Below are 19566 nucleotides of genomic sequence, written 5' to 3'. Positions count from 1 at the left end.
ATGTCCAGGTTTTATAGGAAAACCATTTTCTCTTGGGAAGAATCATTACTGAGATGATCATTCAAAGTACTGTAAGCAAGAAAGGCCATTATTAGTGCTCTGAAATTTCCAGGGAGCTGCAGTCCTTTCAACAGGCTACCCATCTTCAATTACAAACCACTTCTAGGAAGAAAGAACACTAAAATAAAACCTTTAAGTGGATTAAAAGGACTGAGTAGGGTTTGTACTTACCTCTTAGACACCAGGGGCACTTTCACACATGCTAAATAATACATTCAAGCCATTTCAGTAAAATCCAGTTGCAAAATTTATTGAGAGTGGTATTTGGTGTATGTGAAAGCACCCCAAGATTCTATCCACAGAAAAGTACATCTTTATTTTTTCCACCTCTGTAAGTTTAAAACTATTTATTATGCTACATTTCCTTTCAACAAGACTTATAATTCATTCAATTAGGAAACATACACATTTTGCTATGTTCTATGAAGCAACTGAATACATGTTCCCAAACCGGAATTTAGCCAACAAACAAGTCTTTGGGAGCCGCCCAGAGAGGAGCCCTTGAGATAGAAAGTATGGTTGCCTGAATATTACAGGACAATCTGTTTAAAAAGCTGTAAGGCAGCCAGGGTGCCCCCTGCTGGCTAGGCTCAGAGGGGTGGAAGTGCTGCACCCCCTGTTGAGCAGCAGGGTCAGATGCTATGCAAACAGATGAGTCTGGCACGCCCAATTGTAGTTGCCCTCTCTTGTGGGTCCATCTCTTTTATTGAGGAGAGGAGAGATATAGAAGAAAAAGGCAGGAGGGGCTCAGGGCGCTCCTTAACACTATCCTCTGAGCTACTTGAGGATTCCTCAGAGCTGCTTACCCTGTCTGTCTCCTCTTGACAACTGTCTCGTGACTCTAGCTCTTCCTTCTGCCATGGCGGTTCCCCTTCCCCACACTTGGCGTCTACACTCTGTCTCTCTCCTTTCTCCATCTTGTCTTATCTCCTTCCTTCCCTGCACTCTTTCTCATATCTCTCTCTTGGTTACTCTCTGCTTTCTATCACCCACCCCTTGTGCTCTATTTTATTCCTTTTATCCTTCCCCCTCCTGTCTGGCCCCACCTTCCCCCAAACTCCAAATGAGGTTACATCATAGAATCATAGAATCATAGAGTTGGAAGGGGCCATACAGGCCATCTAGTCCAACCCCCTGCTCAACGCAGGATTAGCCCTAAGCATCCTAAAGCATCCAAGAAAAGTGTGTATCCAACCTTTGCTTGAAGACTTCCAGTGAGGGGGAGCTCACCACCTCCCTAGGCAGCCTATTCCACTGCTGAACTACTATGACTGTGAAAAACTTTTTCCTGATATCTAGCCTATATCGTTGTACTTGAAGTTTAAAACCATTACTGTGTGTCCTCTCCTCTGCAGCCAGCAGAAACAGCATCCTGCCATCCTCCAAGTGACAACCTTTCAAATACTTAAGGAGGGCTATCATGTCCCCTCTCAACCTCCTTTTCTCCAGGCTGAACATTCCCAAGTCCCTCAACCTATCTTCATAGGGCTTGGTCCCTTGGTCCCAGATAATCTTCGTCGCTCTCCTCTGTACCCTTTCAATTTTATCGACGTCCTTCTTGAAGTGAGGCCTACAGAACTGCACACAGTACTCCAGGTGTGGTCTGACCAGTGCCGTATACAATGGGACTATGACATCTTGTGATTTTGATGTGATGCCCCTGTTGATACAGCCCAAAGTGGCATGTGCCTTTTTTACCGCTGCATCACACTGCCTGCTCACGTTTAGTTTACAGTCCACAAGTACCCCAAGGTCTCGTTCACACACAGTGCTACCTAGAAGCGTATCCCCCATCCAGTAGGCATGCTTTTCATTTTTCTGACCCAGATGCAGAACTTTACACTTATCTTTATTAAATTGCATCTTGTTCTCATTTGCCCATTTTTCCATTGTGTTCAGATCTCGTTGAACTCTGTCTCTATCTTCCGGAGTATTTGCCAGTCCTCCCAATTTGGTGTCATCTGCAAACTTGATGAGTAGTCCTTCCACCCCCTCATCTAGACCATTAATAAATATGTTAAAAAGTACTGGGCCGAGCACTGAGCCCTGAGGTACCCCGCTACTCACCTCTCTCCAGTCTGATGAAACACCATTGACAACAACTCTTTGAGTGCGGTTCTCTAACCAATTCCCTATCCACCTAACTATCTGAAAATCCAGATTGCAGTCCTTCAACTTATCCATCAGAACATCATGGGGAACCTTGTCAAAAGCTTTACTAAAATCCAAGTAAATGACATCAACCGAATTTCCCCGATCCAGCAAACCTGTTACTTGGTCAAAAAAGGAAACCAGGTTGGTCTGGCAGGACCTGTTGGAGACAAATCCATGCTGACTTCCTTGGATCACCAAATTGTCCTCCAGATGTTTGCAGATCGCTCCCTTTAATATCTGCTCCATTATCTTCCCCACAACAGAGGCCAGACTCACTGGTCTGTAGTTTCCTGGGTCATCCTTCCTCCCTTTTTTGAAGATCGGAATAACGTTTGCTCTTTTCCAGTCCTCCGGGACATCTCCAGTCCTTAAAGAGGTTCCGAAGATGATGGACAAGGGCTGTGCAAGTTCTCTGGAAAGTTCTTTGAGTACTCTCGGGTGCATTTCATCCGGACCAGGGGATTTGAACTCATCCAGTGCAGCTAAATGCCTCTCGACAACCTCTCTATCCATGTTAACCTGGATCAACCTCACCCTTCTGCTCAGCACCCCATCCCTTCTTCCCTGCCTCCCTCCTTCTCCAAGCTACCATACATGGACCTAGGGATTGGCCTCGTGCTTCCCCAGCCCTGGCTCTCGGGCTTTGTGGTTCCGCCTCTGCCTCACTGCCCTGGTCCTCTGTCGCTTGTTTGGCTGCCCTGGTGAGTTCTGGCACTGGTACAGGGCTCAGGTTGAGGAACTGGGCTTCCTGCCAGCTCTGGGGCTGCCTGTGGGAGGTTGGGTCTATTCCTCCATGTCTTTTGGCATCGGCAGGGACCACTGCAGCTGGGGCTTCTCTCTCTCCGTGTCAGCGTTCTTGGTGCAGGGCTTTCTGACTCTGGGTTTGCAGGATCACCCCTGGGCCTGGTGGAGATCTGGGGCAGTGGTTCTGGGCAGTTGGGGTTCATCAGGCAGTCTGGGCTTCTGGCCTGGAGGCTTGGGAAAGTCCCCAACACCAGGTGGTCCAGACAATAGCACAGTATAGAAAACCTCTCTTAGAAAAAAAATAACATAGCTAAATGTTCCAGAAATAGAAGTAGATAAGATTCACAACCAAGTAAAAGATACCTAGAAAGGAACAACCCACTACATACTTTTTCTCCTCTCAGTCCAACGCTATCATATGAAAAACATTGACAATGAAATTCTGCCTTCTATGCAGCTTCTTAAAGGTTCTGAGGAATACAGAACATCTGTATCAGTCCTTAAAATAACATTTAAAATGTAATTCTGTGTAGTTACTTGAGTCCAAGCTCACTGATTTCAGTGTGCTTAATCTGATTTAACTTTTCATAGGACTGTACTGTAGGTGAATTGGCTCCCATATATAGTGAGCTCAAAGTGTTCGTTGTAATATATATTTCCCCACTTCACATCAGCAGCCCCCTAACACTGCAATAATAAGCATAGCTACACTGCAATAATAAGCATAGCTACATAGCTAAAACCCACTGCATCATAAGATGCATAGTGCTTTTTGAGCTTATGGAATCACGAGTTTTGATACTTTAAAAAATTAATCTCATTCCTGATTTGGGGGGGGGGGACTTTATAGAGGCATGCTTTGTATTACAACTTGGGAGAAAGTTATTTCTAATATTGCCTGCACGTATGTTCGCCTATTAGTTGCTCCAGGCTGTTCTTAATTTTTAAAAAGCATTTCCCGTCCCCCGGAAGAAGGGAGAGGGAGGCAGGTCCAAGAGCAGGACATTGGAGGTGGAGGCAGCGCTTCTTCACCTCCACTTATTTCTTTGGCTGGTGGCCTGCTGGTTGCTCTCTTTTAGGTAGGGCTAAATAGGTTGGGGAATCCATTTTATCCGTCCTCAATCGTGCAACTTTCTGACCTGCCTGGCTGACAATTTCATTTATCAAATGGTAGATGAACCCACAAGAGGTTTAGCCACACTGGACTTAATACTGACCAACAGGCAAGAGTTGGTGGATGAGGTGAAGGAGGTGGGGACCCTAGGGGGAAGTGACCATGTCCTCATAGAATTCCTTTTGAGATGGGGGGACAAGGAAGCTTGTAGCCAGATTTTCGTAGGGCAAACTTTAATAAACTCAGAGACATGATGAGTGTCATACCATGGACGAGAATGCTGGAAGGGAAGGGAGCATGTGAAGGGTGGGTGCTACTCAAACAAGAGCTATTGCATGCTCAATCAATAACTACCCCAGAAAGACAAAAACAATGCATGAGCTCTAAGAAGCCTATCTGGATGAACAGAGAACTTCAAGAGGAACTAAGAAAGAAAAGGGAAATGTTCAGGAAATGGAGGAAAGGACAGAGCTCTAAAGAAGAGTACCTACAGGTTACTAGGCACTGTAGATCAATCATCAGAAAGGCCAAAGCTGAGAGTGAGCTAAGATTGGCCAGGGAAGCCCACTGTAACAAGAAAAGATTTTTCAGTTATGTGAGGAGCAAACATAAAGTAAAGGAGGCAATAGGCCCACTGTTGGGTGCGGATGGACAAATTCTAACCAAGGATACAGAGAAAGCAGAAAGGCTCAGCGCCTATTTTATATCTGTTTTTTCCCACAGGTCAAAGGGTTTAGGCACATCTAGAGATGGCAGTAGCCAAGAGATAGTGTCTGAGTGGCAGGTTGACATGGACGGAGAGGTTGTTGAGAGGCATTTAGCTGCACTGGATGAGTTCAAATCCCCTGGTCCGGATGAAATGCACCCAAGAGTACTCAAAGAGCTTTCCAGAGAACTTGCACAGCCCTTGTCCATCATCTTCGGGACCTCTTTAAGGACTGGAGATGTCCCGGAGGACTGGAAGAGAGCAAACGCTATTCCCATCTTCAAAAAACGGAGGAAGGATGACCCGGGAAACTACAGACCAGTGAGTCTGACCTCTGTTGTGGGTAAGATAATGGAGCAGATATTAAAGGGAGCGATGTGCAAACATCTGGAGGACAATTTGGTGATCCAAGGAAGTCAGCATGGATTTGTCTTCAACAGGTCCTGTCAGACAACCTTGTTTCCTTGTTTGACCAAGTGACAGGTAGATAAAATTGAAAGGGTACAGAGGAGAGCGACAGAGATGATCTGGAGCCAAGGGACCAAGCCCTATGAAGATACTTTGAGGGACTTGGGAATGTTCAGCCTGGAGAAAAGGAGGTTAAGAGGGGACATGATAGCCCTCTTTAAGTATTTGAAAGGTTGTCATTTGGAGGAGGGCAGGATGCTGTTCCCATTGGCTGCAGAGGAAAGGACACACAGTAATGGGTTTAAGCTACAAGTACAATGATATAGGCTAGATATCAGGAAAATGTTTTTCACAGTCAGAGTAGTTCAGCAGTGGAATAGGCTGCCTAAGGAGGTGGTGAGCTCCCCCTCACTGGCAGTCTTCAAGCAAAGGTTGGATACACACTTTTCTTGGATGCTTTAGGATGCTTAGGGCTGATCCTGCGTACAGCAGGGGGTTGGACTAGATGGCCTGTATGGCCCCTTCCAACTCTATAATTCTATGATTCTAGTGCTTTAAAATGGAGGATGTAGTGAGAAGTTTGCTGGAGAGACGTGGGATGTGGGCGACATCATGCAGAGGGCCCAGAATATAGCGTCTTCACAAGGTAAGTGTGATGTTAAATTAATGGCATGCAGAAAGGCCCTGACAATTCCCAGAACAGGAACAGTTATTTTAATTCACTTACCACTTCACAGTAGGGTAGCTGTGTTGGTCTGAAGTAGCACAATAAAATCAGAGTCTAGTAGCACCTTTAAGACCAACTAAGATTTATTCAAGGCATGAGCTTTCGAATGCAAGCACTCTTCCTCAGACTTGAGTGCTTGTACTCGAAAGCTCACACCTTTAATAAATCTTTGTTGGTCTTAAAGGTTCTACTGGACTTTAATTTTATTGTGCTTCACAGTAGACATCTTATCAAATGGCTCTCAACTGATCAAAGTATTTTGTGTAAAAATGTGTGTGACTCACCTGCAGGCCCGAAGTAGTGGTGCTGTGGCAGGCAAAATCTCCATGAGTGTAGTATAGCATGGAATGGCTACAGCATTGTAGAACCCAATCTAAAAAAAATAGAAATAAAAAAACACAAGCTACATTATGTAAACTGGAAAGGCAAGAAAATCAATTTACTTATCCAGGTAACTCTCTATACCAGAAAATATTAGCTAAGTAAACTGGCAATTGCGAAGAAATGTCTAACTAGATAACTAGGGGTGCAAGGGGCCAGATTGTATCTTCCTGAGGATTTCAAGAAAGGAATCTTTGACATACAAGGCTGGGGGAAAACAGAAGAGATCAAACTTGTTGCCAATTTGGGGGGGGGGGTATTTTGCAGGTCCATCTGGGCTGATTACATCTCGAGAAAGGTGCACTCATGCCTGAGCTAAATCTTGATGGCTGCCATTGCTATGTGGGGCAGACAAAGGCTTGCTGATGGGACAAAGACTCCAAGGTAATGGGAAGCTTTTAGCAAACTGTAACATCTAATTTAAGAGCCTGCTTTAGAATAAGATTGGCTATAGCATGTAGAGACTGAGGGCAGGTAAGGTGACCAGATTTTAAGGGGCTTTACGCACCGGGATCTTTGTAGCAAATTGGTTGCTGAATGAAAAATCGCCATTTAAAATAGTGGAATTCGTCGTTATGCATACCTGCCTTTGTAGTGGAATCCAGTTGCGTTTTGTAGCGTTTCCCACAGGCTTCCGGTCTCGGCAAAAATCGCTAGAAAGGAAGCGCTCTTGCCAAGCTCGTCCCGCCCCTGGCCGTCAAGCAGCCAATGGGCAGCCGTTAGCATGCTCCCAAACAGCCCCTTTCCCTTTAAGAAAGTTTTTTAAAAAAAAAACCAGACCCATTGCAATGAATCTGTGTTGATTCGTTGCAACGGAGAGACCCATCCAGCTGCCTGGTGTGTTTGAGCTGTCATTTATTCGTTGCCACGCTCCCTCCGAGTGAAAAAAAAAATCCCCCCCCCTCTCACGGGCCCGATTTTCGGCTGAAAATCCAATGGGCAGCCGTTAGCATGCTCCCAAACAGCCCCTTTCCCTTTAAGAAAGTTTTTTTTTAAAAAAAAACCAGACCCATTGCAACGAATCTGTGTTGATTCGTTGCAACGGAGAGACCCATCCAGCTGCCTGGTGTGTTTGAGCTGTCATTTATTCGTTGCCACGCTCCCTCCGAGTGAAAAAAAAAAATCCCCCCCCCCTCTCACGGGCCCGATTTTCGGCTGAATGAATGTGTAAAAAATAAAGGGAAAATACATCAGCAAACGGGCTTCTCTTGTTTGTGCTTAGTGACTGAAGGGGAGGGACTGAAGCTGGGGAAGCCTCTAAACAGAGGCTCGCTGGTGCGTTTATCCCCGCTCGCTCGGAGAAAAAAAAAATGGCGATCGCTTCGCCGGAAGATCAGAGGAGAGAACCAGGGGGAGGGACTTTGTAGAAACCACAACAATGTTAACGCACAGGTCTTTTTCGCTAGTGTTGCAGATTGGTTGCAGGAGTGTATCGCTTTCCGGAGGCTGAATCCACTTTTGGGGATTTCCCTGAAAGCACTACAAGGAAGCGCTTTTTGCAGATCGTTTTCAGGTGTGTGGCAGATTGTCAACGACGTTGTGCATAACGGCAAATCAGTAGCGTTTTCAATTGGCAACCATTGTGCGATTTTGAAGGCGTGCGAAAAGCCCCTAAGTTTGTTAAAGAGGGACAGCATTGACCAGGGCTTGCCAATTTTCAGGCACGACCTGGAGACTAGCTTCAAAGCCCATTTATGGGGGCTGCCAACCTCCAGGAATGACCTGGAGTTCTGGAATTCAAGCCTTCTAACTGCTTTTAATTACTTTGCTTTATTTCAGTTCCCAACATCTCCAATTAAAAGGATTAGGAAGATCTCTATCAGAAACTCAAAAGAGCCATTGCCAATCTCAAAATATAAAATGTACTTACTTAAAAAATAAATCTGTTCATGCTACTCCAGACAATGCTCAGGTGCCACTGGACTCAATATTAGTCCTGCTGCCTCAGACCAACACAGCTACCCACTTGAAGCCTTTTTGGAAGAGAAGCCTCCCTTCCTGCTTCATTTCCCCTCAGCAGCGGGCGGGCAGAGGCCGGGCTTCCCTCCCTCTCCAGCCTGGGCGAGGAGGCCGTCCCGGAAGGTGCGTCTCTTTAAGTTGGCCCGGGCAAGGCAGGGTGGAGGTGGGCACCAGGCGCGGGGAGGCGCCGTCATCAGTGCTCAGGGCTGGCAGCAGGAGCCTCCGCTGCTTCCCACCCAACCCTCAGCACTTGCCAATGGTGGCGCCCTGCAAGCCCCGCTTCAGAGCCTGGGCGCCTGTGTGGGGTCCTCCTGAGCTCGGGCTACTTGTTAGGCTCACGCAGCCAAAAAAAAAAAAAGATTTTTTAAAAACAATTATTAAATTGGGACATTTGTGGGACAACCCAGGAGGCGGGGCAGATGCTGAAAAGGCAGGACAGTCCCGCCAAAAGCAGCACGTCTAGTCACCTTAAGAGCAGGGGAACTGTGTGCTTGCACCTTTCTTCTGTATTCCTTGCTAAATTTGTTGCTCTTCAGACAGTTTGTGTGTAGACTTCTTCCTTTTAATAAATTCTTTCCCATTTAAAATGCTGGTAGTATTCCTTAATACCTTATAGGCCTCTACCACTCAAAACATGGTGTTCAAAATTACCATAGGGAATGGTGCTATCCCTGTCCCCTGCCACACTCAGCTGCTGGAATGGGGCAGGGGAAGCAGAAGCTGGAGCCAAATTCACCACTAAGGCAGTAGCGCTGTAGGCAGTGGACAAAGAAGAGCATTACTGCCACTAGCACCTGCTTGTTGTGGGCAGGAGAGGAGCCTGGATGGCAAGTGGGAAACCCACTCCCTCATCTTCACAAGTCTTGGGCTTCAATGTGAAAGAAAGGATGGGAGCAGAGAAAAAGATAATATGATGGGGTGGAATGGGGGAAGAAGGAAGAGAGAGAGAATGAAAGAATGGCTTTCATAGAAGAGTTAGGGAAGAGGGGAGGAAACAAAGTCCAAGGGACAGGATGCTCATTTCCCATGAGTTTTGGCAAGTCATCACTGGTAGAAATCTAATTCATGATATTTTATGAAATAAATGAAAATCAGATGATCTGTGTAAAAAGAAAGTCAGCAACATACGCACACAAAAGAATATCTGCTCTGTAGTGAAATTATACCTCCTTGAAAAAAAATATTTCAAGCCTACCTGGCCCTGAGGAACTTCATCCTTCTTGTCTCGGTCCATCATGGGAATAGGTTGAATACCTAGCTTCTTCATTTCATCACCCTACAATATTCAACGAATGAAAGAATTACTGGAGGTACAAGAAACGTTTCCCTTTTTCATACAGCAAAATACTAAGAAATTAATGATATTAAAAAGAAGATTTAAAAAACAACACAAAGGGGTTATTTTACAACATCTAAGGGCCTATTCTTACATTACAAAGAACTTGTGGGGGTCATAAGGATTTTGGGTCATGTGTAAAGGTTGTGTCTTCCAGGAATGCATGGGCTGGATCCAGACTGGGAATTTGTTGTGCACAGAAAAAGGTTTTAAGCCCCTCCCCCACCCAATCACACCTGGGTTTGACAATATGAAATTACTTTGTCAGTCTTAGATTCAAATGAGTAGCCGTGTTGGTCTGAAGTAGCACAATAAAATCAAAGTCCAGTAGCACCTTTAAGATCAACAAAGGTGCATTCAAGGTGTGAGCTTTCGAGTGCAAGCACTCTTCCTCAGCCTTAATTATGTAAATGTTTCCAAATGGAATAAATGGTGATTCCCCTAGAAATATGATGTAGGGAGAGGGCCCCTTCTCTATATGTGCTGCTATCCATATCTGAATTTGACCTATGCATACCTGAGGAGCATAGTCTTCCTGTTAGCTATCAGGCCCTTGTAAGAAGAAGAAGAGTTGGTTCTTATACCCTGCTTTTCACTAGCCCCAAAAGTCTCAAAGCAGCTTACAACAGCCTTTCCTTCTTCTCCCAACAACAGACTCCCTGCGAGGTAGGTGGGGCTGAGAGAGCTGACAGACTTGCTCTGTGAGAACAGCTCTAATAGGTCTGTGACTAGCCCAAGGTCATCCATCTGGCTGCATATGGAGGAGTGGGGAATCAAGCCTGGTGTTCCAGATTAGAGGACTCCATTCTCAATCATTACACCAAGATGGACGAATTCTAAGAGAACTGCAGTATCCGACCTAGGGACTAGCTAATTTAAGATCCCATTTTCACCAGTAGCTAGTGATTGATGAAAGGTCTACTGCCATAGACTGTATGTTCATTGCTATGCCATGTAACAGACATTAAGTATTTTCTCTTTTTTTCCAGATTCTCAAATAGATGTTATGTCAGTGTCAAGAATAATTCTGGGAAATGTTTATTGGATGATTTCTGAATTATGGAAATGAATACTTAGGAACACCCCCCTCGTCAAATGTTTGTTTTTAGTGTCCACATTTGATAAACTTCCAGAAACCTTAAAAGTGCCAAGGTGTGTTTTTGATGTGAAAATATCAATAGCTGCACTCACAGCAAAGCTGTACAATTTAAGTAGACAATGGAAGTAGTGGGGCGGGTACTCTCGCACTCACACACCACCACACTGCCTCCTCCCCCACTGCCTGCTGTCACCTCAAGAGTAAGCAGAGAGGCAGCTCCACCGTTGCCTACTCCAACTCTCCCCAACAAGGAGTCCCATTGTTACTTTACCTCTCTGCTGTTCAGTCTACCACTGTCTAAAGCCCTTGGGGTAGAAGGAAACATTTTTGCATTTGTGTGTCTAGTGTGTGTATGAATGTATGTATGAATGTGTGTATGAATGTGGGGGGAAGTGAATGTGTGCAGTGATCTGCTGCCCCAGCAATATATCTTAACTACAGTATTTGCTGGCGTATAAGACCACTTTTCCCCCCTGAAAAACATGCCTCCAAGAGGGGGGGGGGATCGTCCTATATGCCGGGTGCACTTCAGTTGGGATAGACATAGCTGCCCATAGAAGAAGAGTTGGTTCTTATATGCCGCTTTTCCCTACCTGAAGGAGGCTCAAAGCGGCTTACAGTCGCCTTCCCATTCCTCTCCCCACAACAAACACCCTGTGGGGTGGGTGAGGCTGAGAGAGCCCTGATATCACTGCCCGGTCAGAACAGTTTTATCAGTGCCGTGGCGAGCCCAAGGTCACCCAGCTGGCTGCATGTGGAGGACCGCAGAATCAAACCCGGCATGCCAGATTAGAAGTCTGCACTCATAACCATTACACCAAACTGGCTCATAGTGGCCCATAGTACTGTAATGTAATGTAACAAACTCTATATTTTGAGTGGAAATGTTGGGGGGGGTCGTCTTATACGCCCAGTCGTCTTGTACGCCGGCAAATACAGGTATGTAACACATTTAAAGTTCTGTATCGTTAGCCCATCAGAATCCAAGCTTGCCTTTTCCTCAAGGCCCTCAGACTAATTATAATTTTCTGGCCAATCAGCATCAGGTGACGGTGACAATCTAATCATGATGTATTCTAGCTAGAAACTTCTAGAAAATTACCTCATAACTCCTTTTCCCCTCCTATCCTGTGGCTCACAAGTTCTCATGATGAGCCAATCATCCCATTCCTTATTTTGCCATTGAATATGAAAACAGACATGTATGCAGAGGCCCAGTTAGTAACACCTGCAAGATGGAATGCATCCATCACTATAAACATTATCCCTTGTGCAGAATCAAGGGTGCTTTGCCTCGCTGTGCTATTTTGAAGGAACAGTGTTCCATTCAAATGAAAGGGTAAATAAAGATAAAAAACATTTATATAGGTATGTTTAGCTGAAAATAGGAAGGAGATATGTAATCTATGTGGTTCTAGTCTGGAACAAAAAATCAAACCGAATTTTCAATTATGGTCCAAGATTAAGCATTCCGTTCTTACAAATGAGAACTGAAGGAGCCAGTTTGGTGTAGTGGTTAGGAGTGCGGACTTCTAATCTGGCATGCCAGGTTCGATTCTGCACTCCTCCACATGCAACCAGCTGGGTGACCCTGGGCTCGCCACGGCACTGATAAAACTGTTCTGACTGAGCAGTGATATCAGCGCTCTCTCAGCCTCACCCACCCCACAGGGTGTTTGTTGTGGGGAGAGGAATGGGAAGGCGACTGTAAGCTGCTTTGAGCCTCCTTCGGGTAGGGAAAAGCGGCATATAAGAACCAACTCTTCTTCTTCTGAAGAAGAAATAAATCTGTTTCTGGACTAAACCACTTCATACTGCAGGAGTAAGCTTATATGACTGAATGTTCCTCCAATTCAAAACCAAGGCAATCCTAGTTGTCATCCAGAAAGATTCTTGTATCTTCTTGTCTCTGATATGCCAGTTTGCTATGTAAAATAAATATTTTTATAGAAGTGTATTCAATTATGTGATCTCCACCAGCAAGTCTTAAGTGGTACGGTTCAAAAACAGGTGCGCCTCATTTGCTCTTTGTGATAACTTAGATCAGGGGTAGTCAAACTGCGGCCCTCCAGATGTCCATGGACTACAATTCCCAGGAATCCCAGGAATCTGGGAATTGTAGTCCATGGACATCTGGAGGGCCGCAGTTTGACTACCCCTGACTTAGATGAAGCTAACCAATAATTGTCAAATAGCTTTGGTATTCAAATAGAATTACTTGGCACTCACAGACTGTATGTCCACAGGGCTTCATCTTGTGTCTACACATGCCTATTCAAAATAAGGTTGACAAACACTTACCTCACTCCAAAATTCTGCATATATATCACTGGATGTCAATCTGGTTACATGCCACAATTTTGTAACAGAACACAAGTCACAAGCTGTCATCATCAACGCAATTACACGATCCCTAGAATGAAACAGGAAACTTATTATACAGTTTACTTTTTTTTGTACTTAATCATTTATATCACTACAAGGGCAGGTCTGTCTGTGTCAAAAAATAGCCATGCAGAGCAGTGACCTATGTTATGAAGTACAGGTAACCCAAGAAAAAGGGAGAATAAGATATGTATAAATATTTGTGATCTCAAGGAAAATCCATCTGGAGAGGATTACAATGCAGTCCTAACCAGAGCTACATTCTTCTAAGACTACTGATTTCAATGAACTTAGAAAGCTTGAAGCCTGCTTGAGATTGCATTGTTAGTTATTGCTGATTTCAGCAATAGCTAAAATTGGCAAAAAAAATTATTCAACCTGAAAAGGAAGACAAAAATGCAACCTGAAAAGGAAGACAAACCTGAATGTAAGACTACTCTCCAAAAACTTGTGTGTGTGTGTGTATGTGCAAGAGAAAGAATATGTGTGTGTGAGAGAACTAGAGGCTCCTTGGCTGTCTTAGCATCCTACTTTGGAACCCTTTAGTCTGCTCTTCTTGGCAGAAGTAGACAAGGCCCTGCAGCAGTCCAGCCAACAACATGTCCTCTTGCCCCAAATCCCTTATGGTTAGTAAAACCCGATGATGAGGAGATATGGGTCCCCCTCCGGGATATTATAAACTTGTCCCTAACTTCAGGGACATTCCCGGAGAAGTTGCAAGAGGCAGCGGTGCAGCATTTATTGAAAAAAAACAAGCGCTGGATCCTGCTGACTTGGCCAACTACTGCTAAGTTAGTTGATTGAACAGGTGGTAGCAGAACAACAGGGATTCTTGAAAGAATCTATGGGTTGCGGACGGGACTGGTTGCCCTAAAGGATGATCTCTGGAGGAAGCTGAATCTAGGCAGGTCAGTGCTGCTGCTGTTATTAGACCTGGCAATGATGTTTGACATGGTTGATTATAAACTACTGACTCATCACTTAGCTGAGTTATAGACACAGCCTTGAAATAGATGAAATCCTTTCTCCAAAATCAGGGATGCAGGGTGGGAGTTGGGGAAAATATGTCAAGCACAGGGCCCCAAAATGGAGGTCTTCAGGGAGCATTCTTTCCCCGACATCTGTATGCACCCCTCACCCAGGGTTGGGTTGTCATCAGTATGTGGATGACACCCAGCTATTTCTGGCCAGATGTCTGAATGCTGTGGCAGACTGGCTTGAGCAGACTCAGCTGAAGTTGAATCCAGCCAAGACTGAGGTCCTCTGGCTCAGCCAGCACCTAGAGAAACAGATGATACAGCTCCCATCACTTGATGGGTTGCAATTAACACTGGCACCTACTATCAAGAACTTGAGTGTGATTTTGGACCTCCTTATAAATGGAAACCCAAATTAGTTCTAGATTGGAGACTGAATCAGGTTCAAGGTGCTGGTGTTAACCTAAATGGTCTGGGACTGGCGTTCCAGCAGGACCTCCTCTTCCCTTAAAATCCCCCCAAGAGCTCTAAGATCTTCAGATCAGCAACTGCTCAAGGACTGACTCAAAAGGTAAAAATGGCCTCAACCAGAGTCAGGGCTTTTTCAGCCCTGGCCTCAGCCTGGTGGAATGCACTCTTGAGAGAAATCATGCCCTGCAGGACCTAAATCAGTTCTGTAGGGCCTGTAAGCTGGAGCTGTTCTACCAGGTTTATGGTCTAGGCCTAAACATCTACCAAGAAGGCTGGCCTCACCATTTGGGAAGAGGAAGAGAGCCAGAAGATCAGCTCCTTGCCAGAAGGACTCCCTTGTATGGGAATGTTAGATGGGGTATTATTTGTAATAATTGTAAATATTTTTTATATTTTAACCCTGTATATTGGTTTTACTGTTCTTACACACCCTGAGCAATCTGGAAGGGTGGGATAGAAATAAAAAAAATATTTTATATATATTTTATATATATAATTTATTACTACACATACTTGTGTTCTCTTAGGATGCTAAAATGACACAACTGGGGCAATCTTACACATGGTCACATTATGAGAAGACAAGCTTCACTGGAAAAGATAGAAAAGGTGAAGGCAGAGGAAAAGAAAAAGTCTGAACATGAGATAGGTGGACTCACCGAAGAAAGCCATGACCTTCAGTTTGCAAGACCTAAGCTAGGCTGTTAGCAATAGCACATTTGGGAGGTCCTTAATTCATAGGGTTTCATTAGTTAAAAATGTTGCCAGCACATAACCTGTAACTGCTTGTAACTTGCATGCAAATATAAGACCACCACCCCACTTTTTCGTGACAGTGTTTGTAGAAAAAATTTTCTTTGGGTTAGACATGATAAGAAAAATGGAAAGGCCTATTTCTATGCTTGCACCATCACAGCCTCATAATGAAAAAGGAGGACAAGGGTCTCTTAGTGAATACAGTGGCACAATAGGGCAGGCTGGACCCTACCATTATAGCAGCCATTGCCACTGCTTTGCCAGATAGGCTCGCTGTTACCATAATAGTGTTAGCAGGATCGTGTGGGTCTTCCGGTCTAAATTCAGCCAGTAAATAATTTCCTGAAAGTCTCCACTCCATTTCCTAAAATTCCTTTCACCCTGCCATTGCTAAATACACAAAAGTGTAACAGTGTAAGTCTGCATTAGCAACCACCAATCCTTAGAACTGAGTTATCAAGAAGTGATCTGATGCACACCTAACTACTCCCTTGAGTGGGGGGCATGGCAGATGAATGAATAAAATTAATTCCATTGAAGTCATTGTGCTTTACTTCTTAGCACTGAAGTATAATGTCACCAAAAGTTTTCTATGATAATTTTAATTTTAAAGGTAAACAAGACGTTTTCCTAAACTGGCTTAGAAAAATATTGAAATATGAGTATTTGGCTTAACTTCTAGCAAATCTAGGATTGGTAAAGAACAGAATATTCAGTTTGCAGAAGGAATGTTTTTGTTCACTGAAGGATTACTGAATGAATAGAAGGTTCTGAGTAGTAGAAAGGAATCTTATTATCTATCTTCTCATTGATTAACTTTTATGTCAGAATTGTGTCAGAGTTATAAAATGAAATGTCATTGTTTGTTCAATAGCAAGTAGAACTCAGAGATTATTTTCTGCTATCAGGCTTATATAAATAAGCCTGTACAAAGTTCTGTGCTTCCATACAGTGGGATTTAATTTGTGACATATGATAACAGTATCCTCTCTTTTTTTAAAAATAAAGATTTTTGAGCAAATTTACACATTCACAAATCAAATCTTTCAGACAATAAAAATGTTCACCCTGGCAAAACACCATTTAGATCTGAAGCTGAATTATAAATATGAATTAGCTCTTTACCTATGTGCTTGATTTTTAAGGTTTAATGTTCTCGTCCGATAAAGGTCTTCTAACTGTTTCCTGTTTCCAAAGTACAAAGCAAGATCTGTAGCAATGATGGCTTTGCGGATGATTTCCAGGACCTGCTCATACTCCGTGGAATGCAAATTACTGAAGATATTGTGACCTTCCAGCTGTGAATATATATATATATATATATTTAAAAAGCATAAGATTTCATTTTCAATTATTTTAATTTCTTTATTTAGAACTGTCCCTTTAGCTTGAACACAATTCTTGTTCAAAAACTAAAGAATTCTTAAATTTTCACTGAGAAATAAAAGGCTATTTTTGCAAGAAGCACTGAAGCACGTTTTGGGCTCTTACAATCTAAGATCCCTAATTATTATCAGTTATTTTTACTTCTTTTCACAAATTCCTCTTTGAATTTACCAAGCTCTATGGCAAATGGAACTTATAAGGACAATCCAAGAGACAACTCTAGCAGTTTTTTTTCCACTTAATAGACTATTTTAAAGTGAAATTATGTTACGATGACACAGAGTTCACTAAAAAGAATATACCATTGATGAATATGCATGTTCTGTCATATAAAGTTAATGTTTACTCCATGTTCCATATCACTGTCTGGGACTTATGAGATAGGGAAATATATAACAACTAGTATTAAAGCCCGCTGTATGGCAAATACAGCGGGCGCTAGAAACTGACCTTGTCAGGCGGCGGGGCTCATGGCGGCGGCTGTGTGAGGTGGCGGCCTGACACGGCGAGAGGCGCTTTGCGCCTTTCACCACGTCAGGCCACCGAGCAGGGAGCCCCCGGCGGCCGCGCTCCGCGTGACTGCCGGGGGTTCCTTCGGGTGGTGGCCTGACGCGGCGAGAGGCGCAAAGCGCCTCTCACCGCATCAGGCCGGGAGCAACTGTGTACAGCTCTGAGTTGCTGGGGCTGGGAATCAGAGGGACCAATCGGCAGGCGTGATTGGTCCCTCCGATTGTCTGTCCTGAGGAAGGGTCCAATACGGACCCTTCCTCATCTCGGACACATCCCGCCCCAGAACGCCTTACTGTTTTATTTAGTCTGTGGCGGTGTACAGATGGCGCCCGCGGCGCCACGGGCGGCGTACAGATAATGTTATAGTTTGGGGTAAGGAATACTGTATGTTATCGAAGAAAACAGGCTAGACCTAACATGGGAATGCTGTTCTCAGAAACATCTAGTTTTTAATACGTAGCTTTGCGCAGAGTTTGGCTTTGCAGCAATGTGGATGTATACTCATATTTAAGCTATGTAAAAAGAATGTATTTTTAAAGTGACACATAATTGTGTACTATTTCTAGACACATTCCTGGAAAAGCAAGGATTTTAAAGATGCATCATACTATGTTTTCCGAATATTGATTATTACTTGTAAGTATTAATGGAGGTGTGTACACTGCAAACCGTGACAAATAAAGGGGAAATTTTACAGACTGTGATAGAAATATAATTGTCATACTAAAGCAGTTTTATCCCACCAACGAAACAAACATATTCTAAAAAGATACAGAGCTCCAGTCCGGCTTAATCCTGCTTTTCACTTAAGATTGCAACTTTATACCTGCAATATAGCTACTGTCTGTGAAAAGTGGTGCTGCTCCATAGTTGAGGTGGAATAAAGAGCAGCTAGTGGATGATCAAACTTCTGAAGGTAGCTGTTGCTGTAACCTCGGTGATCCAGGTCATGACATAAACATGCAATAAGGAGACCTCTTCTCTGGAGATAGCAAGCAGGCAAGACATGTAGTTAGTGTTCGAGCTGATTTGGTTCCACTAAGTGTTTCTCTGCACCATTCCAGGCACTCACATTAATACACAAAATGCACCAAACAATATTCATCTATTGCTTAGCCTTAAATGAGGTAGACATCTAAATGTTACAAATGCCAGGCTGCCACTGAATATGAGCCCCAGAGAACATATGAAGTAGTCTTGTGAAGACTGACTACTGGTTTTAGGGTTTTTAAAAATAAAATAAAATAAAATGCCAATATATGGTTTGCTTTATAATTTATGCTTTTAAATAAACACTGATCATGTTGTCAATGAGAAATGCCTCTAGGTTAGTCTAGTTCTGAGATTCTAAAAGATGAAACGTGTTTGTAAGCACATGCTATCCCCTTTCACTACAGCCTGTGAGTAGTTTGAAATAGAAAAATACAAATATAGCATCACCTAATCATAGAATAAGTTGTCTTCTGCTTTACAAGGGGAATGGGTCATAGCATCTTTTGTGCACATGAAGACACATTTTCATAGTTAAAAGAACTCAGGCCAAAAGGCTAGGAAAGAAACCTGATGGAGACACTGGAGAGTTTCTGACAGAGTAGGTTAAAATGTTAGTCCAGGATCTGGAGATACCAGGTTTGAATCCACAAGTGGCCATGGAAGCTTGCTGGGTGACCTTGGCCAGTCACACACTCTCAGCCTAACCTACCTCACAGGGCTGTTCAAGATAAGACAGGGGGAAGAGAACAATATAAGTTGCTTTGGATCCCCATTGGGGAGAAAGGTGGGATATAATTTAAATAAATAAATAAAACAATAATATACTTCAATGTCAGGGACAGTTCATGCATTTGCACTGATTGCACATCTGAAACAGTAACCAATACTAAAATAAATGGGTAAGTCTTCTCTCATCTAGGAACAGTTGAAGGGAGGTGTTGAATAGCAAAGAAATTAAACCCTAGGATTTTAGTTTAAATTGTGAGAGTCAGGAATAGTAAAATATGTTAGAGCGCTACTTTTAGGTTAGGCAGTGAGTGACTGTAGAATTTAAGAGACGTTGAAATACGGGTTACTTGCAACAATTTAATCTTGGAAGGTCTTCAGCAGGGGTAGTCAAACTGCGGCCCTCCAGATGTCCATGGACTACAATTCCCAAGATCCCCTGCCAGTGTTTGACTACAGGGCTGTAGTTTAACTACCCCTGGTCTAGAAGATTAAGCCCTGGTCTTCCCTAACAGCTACAATTTAATCTTCTATAAATTCCAGTCCATTTTTAAAGATAGTATTAGTCTAATTATCATACCTAAGGGGAAAATGTTAACAGTCAAACAACCAGTTTTTAAGTAATGGAACACAAGAGGTCAAAGAAGAGATAGTTGTAAGCCAGCAATACATAA

General features: G+C 43.6%; 1 protein-coding gene across 6 annotated transcripts in view; it reads right to left on the bottom strand.

Moving 5' to 3' along the window:
- The window catches only part of PDE10A (phosphodiesterase 10A), a 318318-nt gene that overhangs the window by 6650 nt on the left and 292102 nt on the right, over positions 1-19566 (bottom strand). For all 6 annotated transcript variants that reach the window (XM_077347885.1, XM_077347873.1, XM_077347876.1 and 3 more), the window contains 5 exons: positions 18000-18155; positions 16403-16575; positions 12990-13101; positions 9449-9529; positions 6198-6286 (listed from right to left, as the gene is read on the bottom strand). In XM_077347885.1, the coding sequence (XP_077204000.1) occupies positions 6198-6286; positions 9449-9529; positions 12990-13101; positions 16403-16575; positions 18000-18155 (611 nt within the window). The remainder of the gene's footprint in view (positions 1-6197; positions 6287-9448; positions 9530-12989; positions 13102-16402; positions 16576-17999; positions 18156-19566) is intronic.

This window comes from Paroedura picta, chromosome 1 (genome assembly GCF_049243985.1).
Source record: "Paroedura picta isolate Pp20150507F chromosome 1, Ppicta_v3.0, whole genome shotgun sequence".
Taxonomy (NCBI): Eukaryota; Metazoa; Chordata; class Lepidosauria; order Squamata; family Gekkonidae; genus Paroedura; species Paroedura picta.
The sequence above is the reverse complement of the archived record's forward strand: the minus strand, read 5'-3'. Positions and strand labels throughout refer to the sequence as shown.